This window comes from Microcebus murinus, chromosome 5, assembly GCF_040939455.1.
Source record: "Microcebus murinus isolate Inina chromosome 5, M.murinus_Inina_mat1.0, whole genome shotgun sequence".
Classification (NCBI taxonomy): Eukaryota; Metazoa; Chordata; class Mammalia; order Primates; family Cheirogaleidae; genus Microcebus; species Microcebus murinus.
Window position 1 is genome coordinate 6,966,191 of NC_134108.1, and position 25,569 is coordinate 6,991,759.

Sequence of the window (25,569 nt, forward strand, 5' to 3'; positions counted from 1 at the left end):
CCTATTGAGATGTTTTATCAAGACTGATGAACTGATAAATTTGATCATGTCACTTAAAGTCAGAATTGATTGGAGACAGGTCCTAGTGGAGCTGGCCAACAGCAGCTATTTTGAGAGTAGGCACATTTGGGACGGGCAGCAGGGCTCTCCGGGCGCACGGGCCGTGCTGACGGGCTCCAGAAGACAGGGTGCAGCTGGTGGTGAAGAGGGTGGAGCACCAGTGCGGGGGTGGGGGCTGGGGGCTCCTCTGGGCCTGGGTCACAAACATGGGGCCGCAGCTCCAGGCTGTCAACTGGGGTTGAGGTCCTGGGATGCCGGGGCACTCCGGAAAGGGGAGAAAGGGCCTTTGTGGCTCAGTCCAAAAAGTATCTGATTTTCCTCATGTTGTCCAGCCCCCTCCCCACCCCCCTGCACCCCCAGCAAACGTGCAAACATGCAGGCTCCTCTCCTCCTCGTCCCCAGACGCTTGTCAGGATGACCTGATGGCTTGAACAAGTATTTTAGTAAATGCCGGGTTCTGGAAATGTTCTCTGATAGCCCACTTGCTGAGTCGTAGAGTCCCAGGCATTTAGTGTCCCGAGAGGGAACAGGAGTGACTATATAGCTGTGTGAGGGGCTGGGCTGCTGCCTCCCAGAAGGTGTATCTGCTCAAAGTTGGTGACTACGATGATTCTTGATTAGAAGAAGGCATTTCTCATTCTCCACCCCCCCCACCCCTGCCTAACTTACTAAAGTAGAATCGAGTCTAAAAGTCAGAGTTCTAAAGTTCGAGAGTCGCTGCAACTCTAAGGTGCGTGAGTGTTCTTTGAAAACAACACCACTTTGCTTTTGCGGGGTGCTTATTCCCCGTCGTCTCACATTAGATAGTAGCACCTTCCTGGATCCTTAGGCCTGGCTGTTGTCACATCGACTGATGAGGGAACTGGGGGTCCCAAGCAGGGAGCACCCTGCTCTGTCACACAACGCGTTTGCTGTTACCATAGCTCCGTGACAGGGTTTCAGCTGCCCCTTGTGCCTACCGATCGTGCCCGCTTAAATTCATATGAGAGGATGCCCTTGGTAGAAAATTGTAGCAGTGCACAGGATGCACACGAAAAGTGAGTCTCTGTCATCCCTGCTGTCAGGGGCGACGCCACCAGCAGTGTCTTGTATACACCTGATGCCTTTTGAATGACACCTCACATCCATTTAGTTCCTGTGGTTGCTAGGCGACCACAGGCCAACGTGAGGATGAAGCGTGGTGTCCACGGCGCTCCGTGCCAGGGAGGCAGGGCGCTACCACCCAGCGGCTTCAGGGGCTCGGTGGCGGGTGGCGTCTACTTGTGGGTGCAGAAGGCTCCCAGCTGGGCCGTTGAAAGGTAACTGGCCACGTTTCTCTTCCAGACCCGCGGTCATCACTGACAAAGTGATCCCGGCTTGTCTGCCGCCCGAGGATTACGTGGTTGCCGACCGGACGGTGTGCTACATCACCGGCTGGGGAGAAACCCAAGGTGAGATAGCTCCCACCAGCCGCAGAGCGAGCGGGTTTTGACCTACGGCCCGTGCGACAAAACGAACGTTTCTGAGAAAGTTGCGCAAGTTCCTATCAGGGAATGTGGTCCCCCTGTCCTGATTCTGCCTGGGCACCTGCCTGTGTCCCCATAGTCGGTCATCGTGGGCGCGGGCAAGGGGAGGGGCCGTTACTCTGCGTCCCTGCCACGTGAATACTGCTCCCTCGGTGAGCAGGTTTTGACACCGCCCGCAAGGTGAGAGTGCTAGATCACTTTCCACGTGAAGTTGGCCACACTGGGTTTCCAAACGTGTACAGGACAGAAACAACAAAAGTTGTAGTTAAACGAGTCCTCTTCCCAAACGCCCCCACCTGTACGGTGTGTGCGGCGGCTGTCAGGGAGAGGACCAAGGGCTGGGGGAAGGCGAGACGGGCCACACGTCCCCGTTCCAGGCATTTGGTATTGGTGGATGGGGCGAGGGCAAGAGAGGGAACCTTCACTCGGGATCTGGTACCAGCACCTGAACTGCATTTGGGGACCTCCTTCTTTGCTTTGCAGCGCACCCTGGTACTAATTACACCCATCAGCCCCACCCACTCGGCTGCGGGCACGCTGGGACTGTCTGGGGGTCTCAGCCTCACCTTCTCGGAGGTGTTGGTGGGGGCTGCAGTGGGAGTCCGGGGACCTGAAAGTAGTTCCAACTCTGCCACTAGCGGGACAGACCTGGACAGGTCACTTTACCTCTTTGTTCCACTTGGCTCTAATCCTGCATCTGTAAAACCGGTGTTTTCAAATTGTGTTTTCCACGTGAGCCCTGGACATAAGCTTTCGTCTGAAGAAAGGTTTTGTGGCTTAAAAAAAAAAAAAGGTTAAAAACCACTGACCTAGATAATCTCAAAGCTGGCTTCCTTTTCCTGTGCTTTTCCTACTATTTTTAAAGCCTCACCCCTTTGCCTTCCCATTCCCGCTTTGGGCACATCTGAGCCTGTCGAGGCCAAGCAAAGGGGAACTCGGCAAATGAGGCGTCATCGGTGGATGTGTGACTGTTCCTGGCATTCTGCATTTTCAAAATTGTGAATGCTACAAACCCCAATGAGTTAGATATTATTGTTCCTATTTTACAAATCAGGGACAGAGGCTCAGAGAAGGTGCAGGTTGTACAGCAGAAACTGGGTTGATGGGGCGGGTTACAGTGACTCGAGTGGGAGGCCTGGCTCCCACTTACTAGCTGTGGGTGCTCAGAAAAGTCACAAACGCTCACTGATTGTCTCCTCAGCTGCAAGACGGGCTGCAGGGCCATCGAGGGGAAACAAGAAGACAGTGCATAGAGCACTGAGCACATACAACGCACTCCTTAAACAGCAGCTCTTATTAATGACATGGGATATAGTTGTGTCCACTGCGACTGTTTTTTGCAAGTGACAGAAAATTCGACTCAAATTGAACTAGACAAAGAGGGAAATTCTTAGTGTGCTGAAAAGCCAGCAGGCTCACATGATGGCCCCAGGCCCCAGGCCCTCTCCAGCCATAGTGCAGGCACCATTCTTGGGCACAAAGGTGCCATCCTTCGTGGCTGCAGATGCTGTGTTGGCTCTGGCTCTGCCAAGGAGGAATGAGGAAGGCTATCTTCTCCATAGTGCAAACAGTAGTCTGCCCAGCTCTGAGAGGTGGGACTCGGGTCATGTGCCCACCCCTGAACCAGCCACTGACTGGCTCAGACCTGCATCACTACCACCACCATCATCACCAGCATCACCATCATCATCACCATCATCACCACCATCACCATCATCACAACCATCACCACCACCATCATCACCATCATCATCACTACCACTATCACCACCATCATCATCACCATCACCACCACCACCATCACCATTGTCACAACCATCACCACCACCACCATCACCACCACCATCATCACCACCATCATCACTACCACTATCACCACCATCACCACCACCACCATCACCATTGTCACAACCATCACCACCATCACCACCACCACCACCACCACCACCATCACCACCACCAGCACCACCATCACCACCACCACCACCAGCACCACCATCACCACCACCACCACCAGCACCATCACCACCACCACCATCACTACCATCACCACCACCACCACCACCACCATCACCACCACCACCACTACCATCACCATTGTCACAATCATCACCACTACCACCATCACCACCACCACCACCACCATCACCATTGTCACAATCATCACCACTACCACCATCACCACCACCACCACCACCATCACCATTGTCACAACCATCACCACCATCACCACCACCACCACCACCACCACCACCATTGTCACAATCATCACCACCACCACCATCACCACCACCATCACCACCATCATCACTACCACTATCACCACCACCACCATCACCACCATCACCACCACCACCACCACCACCGTCACCACCATCATCACTACCACTAATCACCACCACCACCACCATCATCACCATCACCATTGTCACAACCACCATCACCCACCACCATCATCACCATCATCACTACCACTATCACCACCAGCAGCACCATCATCACCACTACCATCACCACCACTATCACCATTATCACAATGATCATCACCACCACCACCATCACCACCACCATCATCATCACCATCACCACCATCATCATCAATAAACATCACATAACGAGTATGTAGCTGAGCCATGATGGAACCCAGGCCTGCCTGACCCCAGAGCCCATTGGCTGTTTCTTGTGTCCCACCTCCGCCATCTCCAACCACTGCCCTGCACTGGGCGCCCTGTCTCTCCTGGTCTTACCCACATGTCTACTGAGAAAACGATTCTCAGAATATTAGCTGAGCCAGGAGTCGCAGAAGAAACTCAGGTCTGTTTACTAATTTCCTACATGTCAATAATGACGTCAGATCTATCAGTGTCCTCAGCCCATCAGCGTGAGGTCAAAATTCTCCCTTCACGTTTCCAGACTTTCCCTGACTTGGATATTCCAAACGCAAAATGCGTGCTGAGGCCAAGGGGTTCTTCCAGGTCAGCCCCTTCTCCACCATCTCTGGGGCCTTGGGGATCCTGCTACCTGGGGCTTCTCTGTTTCCCTTCCATCCTGAGGTCCCGTGGGCCTCCCGCCCTCAGGGTGCCATCTCTGCTTTGGCCACTGGATGGCAGCACCACCTCACAGCCCGCATCGACCTCCTGTCAACTAGAGGTGGCTATTTCACTAGTGTCAGTATGTCTGTCTTGCCCAGAGAACAAATGCTAGAGCTGTGACTTGCCTGAAATAATTTTCCGCAAAATATTTTCAGAAGGGCGTTCCCTCCGCATCTCTACTCAGCTCAGGTGATGCGTCCCCCTGCCCAGCCAGAGCCGAGCAGGCTCCGGGGCAAGATGCTAGGACCAGCCTCTTTGCGCTCTTGTCAAGTCCGATTGTCACAGTTCCTGACCCCAAGACAGTGGTCTACGTTTACTCAGAGTCTCTGGGGGGAAGAGATAATATCTCATTTCTTGGCTGTGCCATTCTAGCAAAGCAAAAGATTTTTACAAAACCCCAGTGAAAGCTGGGCTTGCGAAATTGAGAACTGGATTATTTGTGAGAACACTGAGACATCCCTGGGCGTGTCCATCTGGAAAAACAGCATTTCCTCTGGCAATTTTGCACACATTCTATTTCAGTTTGGCAAAGGGAATAAAGCTGTGTTTCACAAAAGAAGAAATATAACTACTAAAGTAAGCATACAAGAGAATGTCCGCTCTAATTGTCAAAAAAACGTAAATTAGAAAATGGATTGGGACAATTTCCACCTACTGTCTTAGGTAATATTAAAAAAAATTGAATATTCATAAGGGTGAGATGAAGTGATTTTTTTTTTCTAGTGACATTTTACACTGTCACACCCTTTTAGAAAATAATTTGGCAATGTTATTGGGAGCCATAAATATGTCTATATGATTTCTGGGAACTTAGACTTGAGATATCAAGGAATAAGAATAAACGGTGTGAGCAAAGATGTGGAACATCAGAAGCAAGAGTAGGGCTGATGGGCATGGCCAAGGGGCATCTGGTAGTACTTTCACAGACCCAGGGTCAAGGTAAACTACACAACCTCTCTGAGTTCAGATTCCTTAGCTGCAGAGCAGAAGCGATAAAAGGGCCTATTTCGTAGGACTGTTGTAAGGATTAAATGAGCTTGTGCCTGAAAAGGTTCTCAGTAAATGATAGTTATTCTTTTATTTATTGTAATAAAATATGCACAACATAAAATCTACTATTTTAACCATTTTGAAGGGTACCACTGAGTGGCAGTTAGTGTAATACATTCACAATGTTGTGCAAACATCACGATATTTCCTCACTCTGAAAGGAAACCTCATGCCCATGAAGCACTCTCCATTAAAATATGAAGATTTTAGCATTATAAAAAACATCCTTATGAAACAATGTTGACTGAAAAAAATCAGGATATGGAATTGTACAATATGACATAGGTCATAAAAGGAGCATATAAAAAAGCCTGGAAAAGAATATGTAAAAATAGCAGCAAATTATATTTCTTAAATTCTCTTTGCAAATTAAAAATTATTTTTTATAGTTTTAAAAGAAAAGCAAAAAAGTAAACAAACAACAACAGCAAACTTCAAAACACCATAAACAAGCCTAAACTGTTAAATCCAGGTCTTGGGAACATAAAATCTCCTATGATGTTTATACTTTCAAGGGTCAGAAAGAGTTCCGGTGATATTGGGCCCTGACTCCTTGTGTTACCCACTCTCATGGACAAACAAGGGATCTAGTGTTGCTACCCTATTGTTCTGGAATTTTCCTCATGAACATGTTTTGGATCCAGTAACCATTTCTTTTTCCTTCTTTCTTTCTTTCTTTTTTTTTTTTTTTAGCTTTAGCTCTTCTTTTTTTTTTTATTTCGGCATATTATGGGGGTAGAGATTTTAAGGTTTCAATAAATGCCCATTCCCCCCTCCCCCCAGTAACCATTTCTTTAATCTTTTAAAACACAGGTACCTTTGGTGCTGGACTTCTCAAGGAAGCTCAGCTCCCTGTGATTGAGAATAAAGTCTGCAATCGCTATGAATATCTGAACGGAAGGGTCAAATCCACGGAGCTTTGTGCTGGGCATCTGGTTGGAGGCATTGACAGTTGCCAGGTAAGAAAAGGCCACGGAGACCCTTGCGCAGCCCTACCTTGGACCTTTAGACATTTCTGCCCCAAAGTGGCCAGTTCAAGAAGGATTTCTCTTCTGAAGGCCCCAGTGTAAACATTGCTCGGATCCCCCCTAGGTCTGTCCCTGAATGCTTATTCAGATCACCTAAGGTGACTTCTTGGGCCTTGAGTTCCAGATCAGTAGTAAGGGAGCGGCAAGTGCCATGATTCCTGCAGGCCACGTGCCTCCCTGGAGCGTGTGGTTGGCTGAGGACTGGAGTGATGGCTTTTCCAGAAGGGAAGGAAGTGAAGGGTACAGGACAGGACCAACCACACCCACCTCACAACCGTGCCCAGCCCAGCCCTGTGTAGAGGAAACCCAAGGCAGAGGAAGATGAGTGAGGGATTCACAAGGGATTCCCCCCACCCCCAGGGAAAACTAAATGGTGGTGTTTTGCTGACTCTACTATGCTAACTATGTAACTACTGCAGATGCTCAAATAATATGTTAATAAGTTCCTTTCTGACTTCAAATACTGGGAAAACTTACATAGGGCTATTAGAAGGATGGCATCCCATAATGAAGGGTTGGCAGCTTAATCCTCACATGGTTTTTTCCTTCCCTCTGTATAGGGTGACAGCGGAGGGCCTCTGGTTTGCTTCGAGAAGGACAAATACATTTTACAAGGAGTCACTTCTTGGGGGCTTGGCTGTGCACGCCCCAATAAGCCTGGTGTCTATGTTCGTGTTTCAAGGTTTGTTACTTGGATTGAAGGAATAATGAGAAATAATTAATGGGATGGGGGACAGAGTGAAGCATCAACTTACCTAGAAGCTGGAACGTGGGTAGGGAATTTAGCATACTTGGAAATAATTGACAGTAATCCAACTAAGACACTGTCCCCAGCTAACGTCTACTGCCAAACCTCAGCATCTTTTGTATTATTGTGTATGACTTTTTCCTATCCCTGGACTACTGGATTCTGTAATTATAAGGCAACACAGCTATAACGTCTGTTGACAATAAACTCTGTACTTACTTTGATGTGAGTTACTTTTGCTTTTGGTTTTCAACATTTTCATGTTCTTTGTTCATCCCACCAATTTTAAATGAATGGACCATTGTGATTTAGCACTTTTTCATAAGGAACAGTCACATAAAGGACTGAGAAGCTGTAAGATCACAGAGAGGAGAGCTGAGAAGTGCTGATACGTCATCTATACATTTACCTTGTCCACTAATGATGGCTTGACACACAGCTCTCATGTCTTTATTTCTGGCACTGAGATGAGTATTTTCAAAGTAGCAACATGTATAGGGAGTCATGAGAACAAGTTCTATTATGGGGAATGAATCTGTTACTGACTACTTGACTTTAGCCCGGCCCCAGGGACCCGGAGCAGAGAGTTGTATGTCGTGGAATGAACTGGGCAATTGAAGTGTAATACGAGACCAGCTAAGAGTCTGAATGTTATTCTGGGTCACGGTTGAGTCTAGGAATGGTGCCAAGAGCCTGTAAAGGAACAATGAACAAATATTGAAGGTGGACCACTTATTTTCCATTGCTAATTGGCTGCCTGATTTTTTTTTAATTTATTTCGGCATATTATGGGGGTACAGATTTTAAAGTTTCAATAAATGCCCTTCCCTGATTTTGAAACAGTACGCAGCAAACACTATCACGTGGGAAAAATGGTTTACAATGACCATGTTTAGTTTAGAAGGAAGAGAAAAGATAAACATATTTTTTTACAATTTAAAAATTTTTATTGCTACCAAACAAAAATATCAACTCAAAATACAATTCAAAAGTGGTATTATTAAAGAGCAACATTCATCTTACAGCAAAAAATGCAAATAAAAGCAAAAAGGCAAATGTCTGTGAATAAAGGGTGAATGTAGCCTTAAATCCTCAAAGAGCTATATTTGTTTCATTGACAAATAAAACATTCATATTCAATTCTGATGTCCTTTAAGGATTAAGAAGCTTATTTTACAATTAGGACACACATAGTACATATTGTCATCTGTTTTCCAAATGGAAATTTTCTTCCTTGTTCACATGGTTTCTCTTTGGTGCCCATTTTGCCTGTCCTCACAAAGTATTTCATCTAAAAATTCAGCATAAAATATATACTGAATCTGAAAATATAACAAATATACAAAGCAGAACAACATATTTGTGTTTAAGTTCCACATTTCAAAAGTCTTGAAAGCAAAAAAGAAAGATCAAATTCCTTATTAGTATCTATAAAGTCATTTAAGATGCTGTTGCTAATCCTTTTAAGCATGGATATAAGTGGACTTTCATTTAAATTAAATAAGCTTTTTTTAAAGCTCTTTCCCAAGACAAGTCAAAAGTGCCAAGATTGAATGAGAACTGTCCATATTTTCACTCTTGACCACAGACACCATCAGAACTGATCTCATGAATATAAGATAAATATGCCTTTCCTTTTAAAATCCTAAGACCCATGAAGTCATAATCCACAGATTTTATTCAGCAAAGAATGGGTTCTGTGGCTCGAGGCGTCCACTAAAGGAGGACCAAAAATATCCTGATAATCTCAGGATCAAAACCTGATTTTATAAATAATAGAGTCAAATCCCCAAATTGTACAGCAGATTTGTTCTTATTGATGGAATGAGACCTATATCGTGCCTGGAACCCCCGGGGCTACAGAGGAGGTGGGCGAGAAGGGCCACTGACCTGTTGGTGCTGCAAAGGCTTGTGGGACTCCGGACAAGCGGAGTATGCAGCGGCCCAGCACCCTGGGGCCCACGCTCCTGAGACTCAGTCTCTTTATTCACAGGATTTCCAAATCTTCATCTCCCGTGGAATCTTCAGAATACTCAGTTTGGGGCTTAGTCTCTTGCTTGATCAGATTCGCTAACACTTTTTAAAATTAATTAACTAATTAATTTAAGGCCAGGGCCCCCCTCTGTTGCCCAGGCTGGAGTGCAGTGGTGCGATCATAGCTCACCACAGCCTCAAACTCCTGGGCTCAAGCAATCCTCCTGCCTCTGCCTCCTGAGTAGCTGGGACCACAGGCCATGTGCCCCCCCCTCACCCAGCTGGATGAACGCATTTCTGTACACCTTTCCCAAATCCCTGATTTGCACATCCTGCATTCTTGATGTAGCTGTCATGAGAACTGAGGGGTGTGGGGGGGGGCGGGCTTCTCTCGTCTTTCTTTAACCGAATGGTTCAGAGACCACTGCTCCGACACAAGGAAAACCCCAGGAAGGGCTGTGCACCTAACAGGCTCTTTGCTAAACCGGCCGCATAGTCTCTGTTCCCAGGAACTCCAATAGCATTATAAATCTTAACTCGTCCAACATGGTATATAAATACTCTGGATAGTGTGAATGTCTTTATACAGTATTAAAAACACTTGGAACAGCGCAGCACACTGCGGCCGAGATGGACACATGCCTCTCTGCCAGGCTGGGCGTGGCGGGAGGGGTCGGCTCCTGGGCAGCTCCTTCCTTCCGTCTCTGGCAGCGCCTCAAAGGTGAGAGCCGGAAACCTGGGTTTTCTTTTTCCTGCCACATTTATAGGAATATGGTTAAAAAAAAAAGGAGAAAAGATAAAGTCTTTATGAAAGATTATGCAACTAGTTAGAAGAAAGTCTCCTGTTATTTCTTAATAGCATGGCTGGTTTGGGTCAAATACGCTCATGCATAACTTCTCATGAAAACCCAACTCGAAGGCAGCAAAAATAACTGTCTCTGGGCTCATTTCTGACCTGCTTTTGGACCCTAGCTAGGGGTTAGTTAGCCTGATAGCGCATAAGTTCTTTAGGAATGTATACTAAATAACACATGTTTGGAAATGAGCTGTTGATGGCAACAAAAATAGCAAAAATGGTATAATAATTCAGTGCAGTTTTAGAGGGGAAAATGCCAATGGGTTACAGTGATTTAGCACTAAGTAGTTTTTTTATTTCCAGAGGAAATAATCATGGATTGCAGTTACTGTGCTTAATTTGCAGCACTGTAAATCATACTTCTCCCAGAGTTTTTTTCAAAGGTAGGAACTAAATATATAACTAATTTGCCCAACTTTTTGTTTTGAAAAATTATAAGCACAGAAAAAAAAATTAGAAAGAATTTGTATAAATTAAATTTTTGTTGGTTTAATTATTTATGTTTATATATTAGATGTATGTTACTTTTGCCCTGCATGCCATTTAGATGGCTCTCCACCAAAAACAAAACAAAACAAAAGAAAACAAAACCAAAACAAAAACCCATCCCTCCCAGTTGTTCAATTTTAGTAATACTGACTCAGGAGAAGAGTCCTGATCTCAAATGACTCCCTGTTCCTCCATTTTTTCCTGATGAGTTTGGAAATCTGACCCCCGACTTGTTTGGGGATCAAGAATGAGTGTTCCACCCTCACTATTTAAACAGGCAGCAGTCTACGGGGTAGCATCAAAAGGAAGGACATGGTTCCTCTCGTGAGGACACTGGCAGGGAGGGAGGGTGGCCAATGTGGTGAGAAAGCCATCCGCACCACTGGGCAACGGGCGTCTTGAAGCCCCGATGACAAAGTCACAGGTTCTGCTGCCCACAGTCAGCACGAACCCCTTTGGTCTCAGCAGGATCACCCTCCTGGGCGTTCCAGCCCCAAAACGCATCCTTGGGGGCCCACGAGAAGTTACTCTAAAAGTTTGGGTCTCCTATTTTAAGACAATCCCATTTCCTTCCTCACTGTTATCCCTTCCTTCATTTAACCTGCTTGATCATTTCCCTTTCTCCTGGCCGCCTGGCACTGCTGCCACAGGGACGGCAGGCTGGCCACGCCCCTCCACCCTGGCCCAGTCCCCTCGTGCTGATGCAAGCCAAGCAACTGTCTGTGCTGACAGCATTAGCCGAGTGTTCCTCCTTTCCGGATAGAGCGAGGCCCCAGCGGCGGACGCTCAGGAGGACGCCTGTTAATGTTGCTCTGCAGAATGGCAGTGTCTTAAAGAGAAGTGCCCACTTCTCCCCACCTTCAGGTAGCGTGTTCTAGGGTGAACTGTAGGTAGGGCTCTGGGCCAGGAATAAGCCAACACCCACCACTTTATTCCAAACAAGCATACGGTTGCGTTCGGGTTTCTTCACGAGGCAAACGCCCACCTGCCCTCTGACTGCCCTGTCCCGTTAGTCGTCAAAGAATGGGACAAGAGCTGGCGATGTTGTCCTGAGCACACCGACTCAGGACTCACCGATGTTGTCCTGAGCACATTTCTTATGAGAGTTCTAGGGATAATTAATCAGTCTTATCTTTCAAAATAGCATCAAAAACAGGACAATAAAATCACTGCGTACCGATGAGTGAGATGTGCAGCGTTTGGGGGATGGTCACGCTTGAAGCTCTGGCTCGAGGGGGCAGGGGGGCACGGGCAATATATGTAACCTTAACATTTGTACCCTCATAATGTGCTGAAATTAAAAAAAAAATCACCGTGTGATTTTTTTTTTAGCTATACGTTGCAAACTTTGAAAGGTCTGGTAAAATACTTGTGAGACCCTTAGTCTGCCTCTGGGGAGGAAGATGGTACCTGATTAAAAGAGGATCTGTGGAGAGAAATTTCCATTCCTACAAGAGGGAGACTCGCTATTCAAAACAAATGCACAAGTAGGATCCATCATGTAATAAAACTACACAAAACAATGGAATTACACTTGTAGGCCAGACAGTACCAGTCCACGTCCTAGCATTTAAAAGTTATGAAACCTTTCTGATTTCCCAGTTACAAAAGATTGAGCATAAAAATTTTCATTGCACAAAATTGTTTTGAATATTAAATGAAATAACATATGTGAAACCATCAATCCCACAGGTGCTTAAAAAAAGTCAGCTTCTACACTCTTCCCAATCTACAAGTGAAGAAAAAAAACACTACCAGGAGGTTACCAAAATTTCAGTCTTTTTGTAAATTTTTTTGACATATTTTTGTTAAAGTTAGAGGTCTATGCCCTTAATTTCAGGTCATTATTAAGACTGGTTTTTATTTTTTAAATTAGCTCTTAAATTATATTTTAAATTACAAAAATAACACAAGACCATGTGTTCTAATTTTTTTAAAAAATCGAACAATACAGAAATCTCTAGATAGAAAAGTGATGGCCTCCCCTTCTTCCTCATCCATTTCTGTCCTCAGAGGATGTATATTATTATTGTGCATCTTTTACAATATACTCTCATTTTCATTGTCTTTTTATTATGAAAAATTTCAAACAGAAAATTAGAAGGAATTTGTGTGGTATAAATTTTTGTTGATGTAACTCTTCATGTTAATATATTGGTTAGATGTTAACTTTCCTTGCTTACTGTTTAGACTCCCTCCAGAAGTCAATCTCTCTCTCTCTCTCCTCTGTCTCTCTACTTATCTCTGTTCTCCACCTACCCATCAGTCATCTGTCATCTACTATCTGTCATCTATCTACCATCTATCCTACCTATCTACCATCTTTCATCTATCATTTGTCCATTGATCACCTATCAATCACCTATCTCTCATCTGTCAATCATCTACCTGTCATCTACCTGTCATCTATCTACTATCTATCTTGTATCTATTTATTTATATCTAGTTATCTACCATCTGTCTGTCATCTGTCCTCTCATCTAGCTTTACACAGAGGGATTGCCATTGGTTTTATTTTTTAATAAATACTATAACACACTGTTCAGCGACGTTTCACTTTGTAATCCATCTTGAGAAGCTTCCTGTGCCCTTCCCCTGGTTAGATCTCAGTTCCTCTCCCCTCTGTGGCATTGTCCACATTATGAATACACCATGGCGATTTCCACTTTGCAGGTCATCTTCCTCTTCTTTACATCACTTCTGAGTCTTAACTTCTTCATGGAAATGCTTCTCTGTTCACAACCATATTTTTAAAATAATGCAGATTCTTCTCTTTGTTTTTTGCTTTTTATTCTTTACAGTAACCTTTTAAATCTACTTTGAATTCTCTGCTTAGGACATGAGATGGGAATTTCATGGTATCCCCCCCCCCTCTCGTGGATATTCTGTATTTTCAACACCATCCTTTCCCGAGTGGTTTGAAATGCTGCTTCTGTTTAGGATGCATTGACTTTTGTACAATACCTGCCAAGCTTTTCTACATCCTCCACCGTCTCTGGCAAAGCAATGCCCTTGGTTTCAGGCAGAAGCATCACGAGGCCACCACAGAAGGACGCCAGGATACCTGTGGAACAGGGGACCGGCGTTACTGCCCAGAACACACGGCCTGGCCCCACTGCCGCCGCCTGCTCACGCTGAGGCCACCAGGGCGCTCACCTGAACGGACTTCACCAGACCCCCCCCCCATTTCCCAGCCACGACTTCCAATGTCCCCTGCCTTCTTGCACCCTGTGCACAAACACGGCCCGTGCTCTCGGTATCTGTTTGTTATCGATTGTTTATCGGTGCCTCTTAGCACCCAACACTCAGGGCCTCACCTTTGGCTTTGCAGGAAGATGGAAGCCACCAGAGAGGAATCTTCATTTGTGTTCACTGCCACTGTCACTTGCCACACCCTCTCCCTGCTGTCCCTCCTTCCCAGTGCACGGTAAAACTTGTCCCTGCCTCTGCCTGAGGTGTGACGATTCAACCCCTTTCCCCGGGGTCTTCACCCTATTGCTAGAAGCTTCCAAACACACTCAGGTCTCTGCCTTAACAAGCCTCCTCTATGCCACCAGTTACTGCTGCCCTTTTCTCTTCTCTGGAGCCCAAATTCCTGAAATGCCAGCCTCTCCTCTCCTCTTTCTCCATAGCCGTGTGCTGGTAAATGCCTAACAGCCGGTTTTGGGAAATAAAGCCGTGGTTTGTAGCGTGTGCCCACTGGCCAGGTGTGAACGCGTCCACATGGGCGTGTCAGGCATGTCGCCCACACACATCAATGAACGCGGCACCGTAAGAGAAGTGGCACAGCCCACCACTCCCTGTCCCCACCACAAAGACACCAAAGACACAAATAACCCAAGAACACAGATGACAGTAAACACTCAATGAATTAGGAGCAGATGGATGTTGCGGATTTATTACCTCTGTTTTAAATATCTTTTATATTCTTTGATTTTTAGCGATGGCTGCATTTAACAACTGGCCCATAAATTCTTAAAAATGTAACAGCTACCCTTGGTGAACGGGTGCCAGTCCGGCCCAGCCCGGGCCCCCACGTACTGGCTGGCCCCACGCCCCCCTGCGCTGCTGTCTGTCCTGACGTGGCTGATCTCACGCCCTCCTGCCCCGCGCTTCCCTCTCGCCTGGCTCGTCTTCCCTGCCACTGGCCTCCACTTGCAGCCTCAGGGCTCCGTCCTAGGCCTCCGCTTTCCTCTCCCTCTGTCCTGCTTTCCTGGGTCTCTGTCACTCGCTCAGCTCCAACAGTGCTGTGCATTCAGGTGGCTTCCAGACCTGCACCCCTCGGCCACACTCCTCCCCGGCAGCCCCGCGACTCCTGGCTCCGCACTTGGGCCACTTGGAGTCTTACAGGCACCTCAAACTGCGTGGCCAGCACAGACTCCCTCGGCCCCCTGCAGCCCTGACTCCACCCCCTCAGCCCTTGCAAGTCGTCGTGTCCTGACTTCTAAGACGTTTCTTGACCCTGTCTGCTCCCCTCTGTCCCCACTGTCACTACCTTCTTAGAAGAAGCCACCATCATCTCTCGAATGCGACATTCCGAAACCGTCTCACCCCAGCGCCGGCCCCTCCAGCCCATCTGCACATCTGCCCTCACAGCCGTGTTTCTCAAAGGCAAGTCCAGCTCTGCCGGCCCCGGGTGTCGCTCCAGTCACTTCCCACTTCCATCTGGACCGAGAGCAAAGCCTTCACAGGCAAGACCCTGCGTAGCTGGCCCCTGCCCCCCCAGCACTGTGCCCCTCAGGCCCCCCTCACACACTGCACTCGGTCCCTTAACCTGCGGGTGCTTGAGGACGCCATCTTCTCCGGCCCTGGGCTTCCCCTGCCTGGAGCACAGCGCCCCTCACGGTGGCATCTGCCCATCTTCAGATCCCGCCTAGACGCCCTGCCTTCCCCCCTTCTCCCCGCCGTCAGCAGGGCCAGGGGACCCGTGCAGTGTTCTCACAGCCGCCTCTCCTCTCAGGGTCTCCGCAGAGAGCACACTGTCCTCACCGAGATTTTGGGAACGTGGCTCTGTCCCCGCCCAGGCTCTGTGAAGGAAGGGCCAACGTGCAGCCTGGGTGCCCACGGTCCTGGAGGTCAGGTGCGTGTCTCCTGGACTCCCCTGTCCTTGCCAAACTCTGGCACTCTCTGCCTTTTCATGCTGGCCACAGAATCAACACTCAGCTCGATGATCAAAGCCCATTAAATAACTTGAGGTGATCTTTTATTGAGTTCACCAGTGTCAAGGGTTAGGAGTTGCTTTTTTTGTCCCTAGCACTGTCAAAGGGTTTTTGCACGAATCTGAAGGTTTGTCCTCATGGGCTCAACATTTTCATTCAAATTTCAAATTTCAACTGTTGAACAAGAAATGAAAAACATTCTCTATTGGGAGTAAGGACGTGGAAGTGGAGGAAAGGTTGGGTGAGAATGGGGTTGACCAGCGTCCCTTATAGCTGGGGGGAGAGGGGGAGCTCCCTGGAGCGCTGAACTGCCTGGGCCTGCTGGGCTCTGGCTCCGCCCTTTCCCTGGTGCTACCGAGAGAAGGTACAAGGAGGGTGTGAGCTCAAGGGACCTGGAAGAGGTTACGGAGCACGTGTGAGCGACCGTGAGTTCCCTGTTCTCTCCGCATAGCATTTGGCATCAAAGAGAAGAAAAATATGATATCGGTAGGGAACATTTTAAAATGCATTTTAAAATTAATCATTTAATTAAACATTTTAAAATTAATCCTTAGGCTTATTTTTAAACATACCAAAGATCCAACTGGGTCCCCTGAAAATCACCTGTTCTGTTTCCCGGTACCATAAAAGAGTTTCATAGTGTTTGATTTTAACCCAGAACCTAAACAAAAAAGGCTAAATCAAACATTGTTTATCACCACCCATTAACATAGAGTAAATTAAAGCCATGTAGGATTTCAAATTTTACTGTACTCACATTGGCTCCTCAAAACTGAAATGGTTGTCATAAAAGTATGAAATGGATATCATTGATAACCTAATAATCTAATAATCATTATAGGGTTCTATTAATGCAAAGAATGTAGATGAAAGTTCTTAAGAACAGCATAAAAAGTGAGCTCTTACCAAAGATTATCAGAGGTAGTTCTAGCCACACAGCTGCTAGCCGGAAGAGCAGAAATGGGGCTATGATTCCCCCAAAATCACACAAACCTGAACACAGTGAGACTCCAAAGTTTCTGTGGAATGAAAAACAGTTTTAAATGAAAACTACTTCTTAAGTACATTCAAGATAATCAAAACATTCCGAGATATTCACTAGCAAAGCAAGTGTGACAACACTCTCCGTTTCTCTAGTTTTTTAACCTTGAAAACCACCACTGTCGCATACTGCAAGCAAACCATGTCCACTGTGCACCGTTTCACAGTGAGCGTGGTGAGGAAGGCTCCGGTGTTGGAGGAGAGGCACTCATCCATCAGCAGCTCACGCCCTGCCTGCTCTGTGCCAGTACGTGCCCCTTTGGTACCCTTGCACGACAGCAGTGTGCCCACGGGCTGTTTCCCCAGCAAAGGAGGCTGATTCGTGCTAATCCACGCACACTGTCTCCCTCTGTCCTTCGGTAACCAGCTGCCCACAAATGCGAGGTGTATAACGCCGTCCGAGAGTCCGTATAGCCTTGCGGCAGGGCGATGCTGGCGAATGCAGATTTAACCCACGATCCAAGCGAGTGCACGAAGAGGTCTTCTGGTTCCAATTTTAGAGCCTTTCCACAAAACCATAGGTGTGCATGAAGGTATGATATGAGCAATACTTCTATCGCAAAACGTGTCAGGCAGCAACGCAGAAAGCAGCTATAACTCAGAGCATCTCTTCCTCACGGGCCGAATTCAGCCCAGGCTAACATATTACCAAGCTAAGGAAGCTATTTTACAGTTTTTAAGTCAACTTAAAATATGTGACTACAGAGTTACTTAGGAGAAACCATGACATGTATGTTGGAATTACCGTAACGTTGTTGGGTACAGTTCTGAATTTACCAAATAAACAATTTCAAAGGCCATGGTTATGCCTAGTCTTCCCAGGGTAGCAACCGTGGTCCTCAACCATGGTATTCCTGCAAACACAGAAAGTTTGGGAGGGAGAAGTCAGAGGTCTGATTTCATTAACATTGTACAAAACAACAAAAGGCACTTGCTTAGCGCCCCCTAGCCCAAAAGTATTTGCTAATTTTAAGCACAAATGATAAAGCCTTTTAATATTGTAGCCAAATTTCAATAACAACCACCACCAGAATGACAGCTAATATTTTAGTGTGCTAGATGTCTTTCTGAGCAGGGTTGCATCACAGAAACATAATTCAAGAACCATTTGTCGAGCAGTCACTACCTTGGAACAGGGAACCGTTTGAGGACTGTTCTGGTTATATGAAGAAACCCTCCCTTCCTCCCTAGTAACTAGTGGGAAATGGCAAACACATTCCCTATTAAATATTTTTTTTTCTTTTGTGTTTTAAGGACAGAAGGAGTTAAGTATTTTTACTCTGAAAGGTCAGTGCTCTAAGTTTCCTAAGAGTTGTGCAACTTACGTCGTCCCAGGAGATTTGGTATGAGGACATATGATTGCATGAACGAGACCGTATCTGCTCTTCAAAGCAAAGCTAAGGACGTCCAGCATGTCTGGCTTTCATCTGTGTACAGATGAATATCTTTTATACTCATGTGCATGCTCACTTAGCACTAAACCGTCCTCTTGTCTTCTGGGAGCATTATTGTATCTTCCTGAATAAATAATTTTTTATGAGAAAAGTGGGCATGAGTGAGGAGGAGGCAAGAAGAGAATCAAGCTCATGGACGTCTGTGTGTTCCCTCTAGAGAAGAGTCAGCAAATCAGAAAAGCTAAAACTCACTAGATGAAACAATTTCCCAGGAGGGCAAGCAGAGGAAAAGACGGTTTGAGAGTCCAGGTCATTGCTGGGAGCCCTTGCTTTACTGCGTTCTGACTGCAGTTGGGCCGAGGGTATGCTGGCGAACTCGGTATTTTTCCCAGATGAGAACACCTGTAGCTGTCACACGAACAGTTACATCAGGGAGCGGGGAGGGTCAGACTTGTGCTGATGCGCTGGGCCACCACCTGCTCTGGCACAGGGCGGTTGTCAACATGTGTTTTATTTAGGCTTTGCTTTTTCGTGAAGGCCAGGGAGGGGCACGAGGAAATGCATTCCACCCCTGTCCTTCGATGAGCAGGTGGTGCTGGGGACGGAAAGGGGGAGCCGTGGCCCAGATTCCCTGGGTCCTGGCCCGCTGGGGCAATCTCCCGCTGCTCTCAGCTGCAGTGAAGAAGGCCGCCTGCTACCATGGAAATGATCTCATATCCAGGTTAGGTACTTAAGTCACAGGATTCCTTTTATTAAATCAGGGTCGTTCTATAATTGAGCCTCAATTTAGGTTTTCAACCGAGGCTAGGACTATTTGACGGAAAGAACCAAACAAAAACCATGAAACCAAATTAAAACATATACCCACCATGAGAAACATAAGTGGATAGCTCAGAAAAATAGCTAGTCAATGCAGCAAAATGTTCAGAAAACACTGCCAAGTTGCCACACTGGGGGACATATGGTCTATCCAACATGCGGACCTCAATCTGAAAGACTCCCCGCTCTTTTCCAAGCAGTAGAGTCCGGTACCTAACCATTAATATATCAAGACAGATATTTCATTGAAATGTGTAATAAAAGAGAAGTCCCTAAGGCTCTGCACTGTTCCTGAACTAAAGAGTAAAAAGGAAACGATCTATCGGGATGCGTGAATAATTATATAGGCACACACAAACTTCTGATCATTCCAGTAATACGCTAAGTTCATTTTGGGGTGGTGATAGACAACTTTTGGTAGCAATGGCAAAAACCACAAGGCAATTTAAAAATGAGTACTAAAACTAAAATTGTCTCCCGCAGAGTTAAATGAGAACACAGAAACAATGTCCCTCGCTGATTCGGGACCCGGTCAAGCTGCTAGAGATTACTGGGAACAGTCCCTCGATTACTGAAGAAAGGACACAGGGTTTTGAATCTCTTCTGAATGTACCATCTGTGGACTAAAATAAAATCGTAAGCCCCCAGCTGACTGGATGGACTCCCTCTTAGACAGCAGGACCCCAGAAAAACCTTAAAACAGACTGGCCAGCCGTGAGGAGGAGGGAGGCCAGACACACCGCATGGTGCCCTCTGGCTTTGGGAGTTACTCTCAGGAACGATATGATACTAAACCACCGACAGGACCTAAAGCCGAGCAAGACAAAGTTTAAATCACACCTGCAGGACATCAATTTACTTAATAGATTGCTCTAGGGCAAGGGTCCTCAAACTACGGCCCTTGGGTCACATGCGGCCTGCTGAGGACATTTATCTGGCCCACTGGGTGTTTTTGCCACCACTGCCTGTCCTGCTTAGCAGCCGACTCGTCCTGGGCCCACAGTGCGCATGTGTCGCAAGTGTGGAATGGGCGCCCACGCTCGCCAACTGCCCTCCAACGGCCTGAGGGACGGTGAACTGGCCCCCTGTTTAAAAAGTTTGAGGACCCCTGTTCTAGGGGTCTGTCCCATGGCTTGTCTTTGATTATCAGACTTCCTTATTTTAACTTAACACATCCCAAGCTTTTAGATAAAGCTTCATTTCTTTAATTACAAATCAAAGAATCTTTAAATCCACCGATAACCTGTAATCCCCCCTACCTTCAAGATGTCCCATCTTTTCAGACCAAACCTATGTACGCCTTCCACGTACTGATTTGTGACTTTACGTGTAATTCCTGTCTCCACGAATGTATAACACCGAACTGCAACCAGCCACTTTGGGCACATTTTTTCAGGACCCTGTGAGGCCATGTATTCTGGACTGTCAGTCACACACATTCGGATCAAGAATAAACCTCCTGTGCTCGCTTCGGCAGCACATATATTAAAATTGGAACGATACAGAGAAGATTAGCATGGCCCCTGCACAAGGATGACACGCAAATTCGTGAAGCGCTCCATATTTTTAGAAAAGAAAGAAAATTTTTTAAAAAAGAAAAAAAAGAATAAACCTCTTTATTTTATCGAGTTTTTTTTTAATGTCAATACACCTGCTCTGATTTCCAAAATAAAACTTTGCAAAAACTCCTAATAGAGATATGTAAATTAAGATATATGAACTTTTCACTTAAAGAGAAATGAAGGTGAAAAACAACCTTTTCATTTCAAAAAGAAGACTTAGCACAACTGCTAGGTTTTAGCCATCCTAAATAAACTCAGCGATGCCACACCGGTATGGATACAGAAAGCTCTTTATTTTCCAGACTTTAATTAGAATTCAGAAATTTGGGCCAAAAGCAGTGAGTCTTAGATGGAGATACAGCCAGAAAGACTATTTGTTTTCCTAGAATTTCACTCTTCAGACCGTGCAAAGTCGGGTTCGGTGGAGGGAGAGCGAGTGAAACCGTTTTCTGTGAGGTAATGTCAGGGCTGGTTTCTCCCAGAGGCTCAGCAGCATTCTGCCACGTGGTCAGGAATGGCCGAGGGAGAAGTTGTTCTATCATTAATTTACCAGTCCCGGGAGTCAAGTCTCAAAGCCTCTTGGAATTGGAAGGAGCCTCTGCTAACATTTGGAACTCACTGTAGGGATTTGGAACTTATTCCTGCCAGACAGTCATGACTGACACATGACTGTAAAAACAGCCAAGTCTGCCAAATGCGCAAATAAAGCGTGTCTAGAATAAGAGCAATTAGTTTTCAATCTTGCTGAGGACAATTCTAAAGCTTCGATCAGGAAATTATGTCTATAAAATAAAACTGATTAGAATAAGAAGAAAAGTTCTATTCCTTGGTTTATATTTTCCAATATATATGAAAGTGTTTTCTACAAAATAGCTTGATTCCCACCCACCTAGTTACTTCAAACTTGGTTTGGACACACAGTCGTAAATGATTTTCAGGGACACGCTGAATGTGACACACATTAAAATCATCCCACTCAGTGTAGGACCAGAGAAAATCTCCTATGGTAAAGTATACTTCAGGAAATGATGGCCACGCTTAAGCCATTTGTCTTTCTCTCCACGTTCTCCCCAATTTCACATGCAATGAGTATTTCATCCTATTCCATAAGCCACGAGAACACAAGATCTCTTCTTAGAGGACTATGTTTTTAAGTTAAACCTTCACTACCAAAGTAAAATAGAAAGAATAGTGAAGTCTCCAACATTCCCAATTTTTCACCCTTCTACCTAAATTGTATGTTTCCCGAGGGCAGGGCTTATGTCTATCTTGTTCACCTCTCCTTCTCCCTCCTAGTTTAGGGGCTGGCAATTAAAGGATACCAAAAAGACACATGTTGATTGATGACCATTGCACAGATCTCCCACACTTAGACAATACTAACTCAATGTAGCAGGTTGAACAGCATCCCCCCAAATCCTTGTCTACCTGGAATCTCAGAATGTGACCATATTTTGAAATAGGGTCTTTGAGGATGTAATTACTTAAGGTGGCACAGGGACAGAGAGGAGACCACCATGTGAATCTGGAGACAGACTGGCGTGATGCCAAGGGATGGTAAGGCTTGGCGGCAACCACCGGAAGCTCAGAGAGAGGCATGAACAGATCCCCCCTCAGAAGTGCCCGAAGCAACCAACCCTGGGACACCCGCATCTCAGACTCCCGGCCTCCAGAACTCTGAGAGAGTGAGTGTCTGCTGTTTCAAGCCACCCAGTTTGTGACGGCAGCCCCGGGGAACTAACACACTCGAGGAAAACGAGAGAAACATAAACAGGCAGTTTCTGTTTATCATCGCCCATCCCGATAGGTCAGAGGGCCTGTACGTCTTGTGTGTGTGTGTGTGTTCTGAAGACTGGCATTTCTCTGACTTTACCCAAATAGTGTCTACTCGATGTCTGGGGAGTTCACAAAGCCTCATCCGATTGACAGACTCATCCGTAAGTGTCGGATGGCTCTGACTCCTGCAGCACTGCCGGTTCCTCTGCTGACCCTCGGAGGATTCTCAATGACAAAGGGCCTCTCTTGTGCAGACACAAAGCACCCCAGAGGATCCAGCTGTCTCTGCAGTCCCCACTCCATGCTCTCCTAGGATACGGAGGTAACAAACTTGCTCTAATTCACCCGGCCCTTGGGAGTGGAAAGGGCCAGCCATGGCCTTGCCAGCTCTGCTGTGTTCCGTGGCAGGGGACCATGCGGGCAGTGTCAACGTGCCCCTGGGGTCACCTGCAAACTCTCCTTAGCCTGTACCCGTCCACCAGTCCCCAGGCTCTGCAAAATTTAACTCCAAAACATCCCTGAAATGAAAGCACCGTCTTCTGTCCAGGCTCACTGCCATGACCTTGGTTCCTGCTCTCGGCATCTCTTCCTCCTCACAGCCTTGTCCAAACTGCTTTAGAGATGCCCAGCTCACTCCTCGTCCTCTGCTCACAGGACCATTCTCCTGGCATGGTCTGGGGGCCAGTCGTGCTAGTGACTGACCATCTCTCAGGGCCCCTGGCCTGGGTGCCAGCCACAGCAAAGAACCGTTACTTCCTGAACCTGCAAAGGTGTTTCGCACTCCGTGAAACTACTTTGGAAAAAAAATCACACCTCTCCCCTCCTGCTATCTGGAACTTTTCCTTCTCCACTCACGCCTAGTTCTCACTTCTGGGAAGATTCTCTGGACAGCTCCCATGGATTGATCTCTCCTCCCACCTATTTTTGTTTTTGCTATTTCTAAATCTTGTAAACAATTCTATTAATTCATTTACCATAACGAAATTATTCCCATTGAAGTATCTGTGTCCCTTAATAGGTTTCGAACCATTTGAAGTCAAGAACTGAGTCTTTGTTCTGTGGGTGGCCTCGGTGTTTAGCATGTCGCCAGCAATGCAGTGGGTGCTCAGGAAACATGTTTGACAACGTCACCCATATTGCAAAAGCCAGTCAGATAGCAGAGACTAAAAGGAAACTGTGTCACTATAAGCTAGATTTAGCATGACATCTATTTCATCTACTAATGAACGAGAAAACAGAAACATCTACAGAACTAATCTCTTATCTTCAAAGCTTATATAACAATTAAGCAGAAAACTGAGTGACACTGCAAAAGTTTGCCTGGTGCCAAGATTGTGATTTGATGGTACATTTCCTAAGGACTAGCAGCTCCCTAAACTTTACTATTTTGATTAGTTTTTTCAATTTTTTTTTTTTTTTTTTTTTGAGACAGAGTCTCACTTTGTTGCCCAGGTTAGAGTGAGTGCCGTGGCGTCAGCCTAGCTCACAGCAACCTCAATCTCCTGGGCTCAAGTAATCCTCCTGCCTCAGCCTCCCGAGTAGCTGGGACTACAGGCAGGTGCCACCATGCCCGGCTAATTTTTTGTATATATATTTTTAGTTGGTTAATTAATTTCTTTCTATTTTTAGTAGAGATGGGGTCTTGCTCAGGCTGGTTTTGAATTCCTGACCTCGAGCAATCCACCCGCCTCGGCCTCCCAGAGTGCTAGGATTACAGGCGTGTGCCACCATGCCCGGCCTCGTTTTTTTCAAGTTCTTGAAAGTTCTTTCAAGTCTTTCAAACCTGCCAGGCAGAGTTAGGGGAAGATTACCTTCTGGTAAGAACGCAGTGACAAGGCATGCCACCCCCGCCACTATATTGCTTGCCGCAAAGGGGAGGCGTCGTCCAACACGCTCAATGGTTAGTAAGATCAAGAGAGCTCCTGGCAGTTCCACAACTCCCGAGATGAAAAAGTCTATATAGAGGTTGCCTCCTATAATTCCCAGGCGCATGACAAGTCCTTGATAGACCACTGCACTTGTGAACCTGCAGCAACATTGAAAGACACCAGAGAAGAACAAGGAGGAGATGACTTCAACCTGATTGGAAGGAAGGGGCATGTTGCAAATTTGACACAAGCTTTTAAATCCATCACAGGTCAAACTTACCAAGCGAACATAAGGATAAGTGTGCACTTCCTCATTTGGGGAGTTCTCACCAGATCTAAAATGGATGGATTGCTAACTTCCTCATCTGTGACAGTGATCTATACAAGAAAAGCAGATTTCAGTAGCAATATACACCAAAAAAACACCTTGCATAGTACAGAACTGTTGTTAACCAGATTCAAAGCCACGGAACTGGATGATCTTACCAAACTGACTGGGGGCTTTCATAATTATACCTTAAAATCTGAGAATGAAAAGGCTTGTCCTCTGGCATTTTGAGTAGGTCAAATTCACAAAGCTGGGGTTGCAGCACAGAGAAATCTATTCTTAGCGTAATCGCAGTACTTCATGTTAAACTGCTCTGAGTAAACAAGGACAAAAGGTGTGTTCTAAAGTAACTACGTGTGCACATTTATTAAATTGGGAGAAAATGAGAGTAAAAGTGGGTAAAGCATGTGGGATCCAACCAAGTGTTCCTTTATGTTATATATTAAATCCTCAAATCTTACTTTGACAAAATAATGTTAAGTCTAAGAGCAAGCATCAAACATCAAAGGACAATTTTGCTTTTGTCCATTCATTGGAACCTAGCACCTTTCTGATCCAGGAAAATTCAGCTCATCTTTATCTGGCCATCCAAGAAGTTGATCTTTTCTTCAGTTCAACAAATATTACTTTTGGCCGACCACGTACAAGGCACTATGCAGGAAATAAAACACAGGGCAAACCTCCGTAGTCACAGGCTGCCTCTAGTCGAGTGTGCCAAAGGTGTCAGAGAATCTAGTTCCCTGTGGTGGCCACAGTGCCACCTCTCCATGCACCTGTGCGGTCTGTCACCTCTGCTTGGAGGCCCTGTGACCTCCTCAGT

The 25,569-nt window shown here is 46.2% G+C and overlaps 2 protein-coding genes and 1 non-coding gene across 3 annotated transcripts in view; 2 read left to right on the forward strand and 1 right to left on the reverse strand.

Annotated features, from left to right (window-relative positions):
* PLG (plasminogen) overlaps nt 1–7,707 on the forward strand; it is a 42,315-nt gene extending 34,608 nt beyond the window's left edge. Inside the window, exons 17-19 of the mRNA XM_012759638.3 lie at nt 1,384–1,490; nt 6,521–6,666; nt 7,296–7,707. Coding sequence (XP_012615092.2) covers nt 1,384–1,490; nt 6,521–6,666; nt 7,296–7,457 — 415 coding nt within the window. The 3' untranslated portion in view covers nt 7,458–7,707. The remainder of the gene's footprint in view (nt 1–1,383; nt 1,491–6,520; nt 6,667–7,295) is intronic.
* Nucleotides 7,405–25,569, reverse strand: part of SLC22A3 (solute carrier family 22 member 3) — a 98,725-nt gene continuing 80,560 nt past the window's right edge. The window contains exons 6-11 of the mRNA XM_012759639.3: nt 24,702–24,799; nt 24,365–24,579; nt 17,748–17,856; nt 16,868–16,980; nt 13,767–13,866; nt 7,405–10,209 (exon numbers count right to left, since the gene is read on the reverse strand). Coding sequence (XP_012615093.1) covers nt 10,173–10,209; nt 13,767–13,866; nt 16,868–16,980; nt 17,748–17,856; nt 24,365–24,579; nt 24,702–24,799 — 672 coding nt within the window. The 3' untranslated portion in view covers nt 7,405–10,172. The remainder of the gene's footprint in view (nt 10,210–13,766; nt 13,867–16,867; nt 16,981–17,747; nt 17,857–24,364; nt 24,580–24,701; nt 24,800–25,569) is intronic.
* LOC142871188 (U6 spliceosomal RNA) lies at nt 20,677–20,783 on the forward strand. The gene has a single exon (XR_012919452.1). It is a non-coding gene; the product is annotated as a U6 spliceosomal RNA (small nuclear RNA).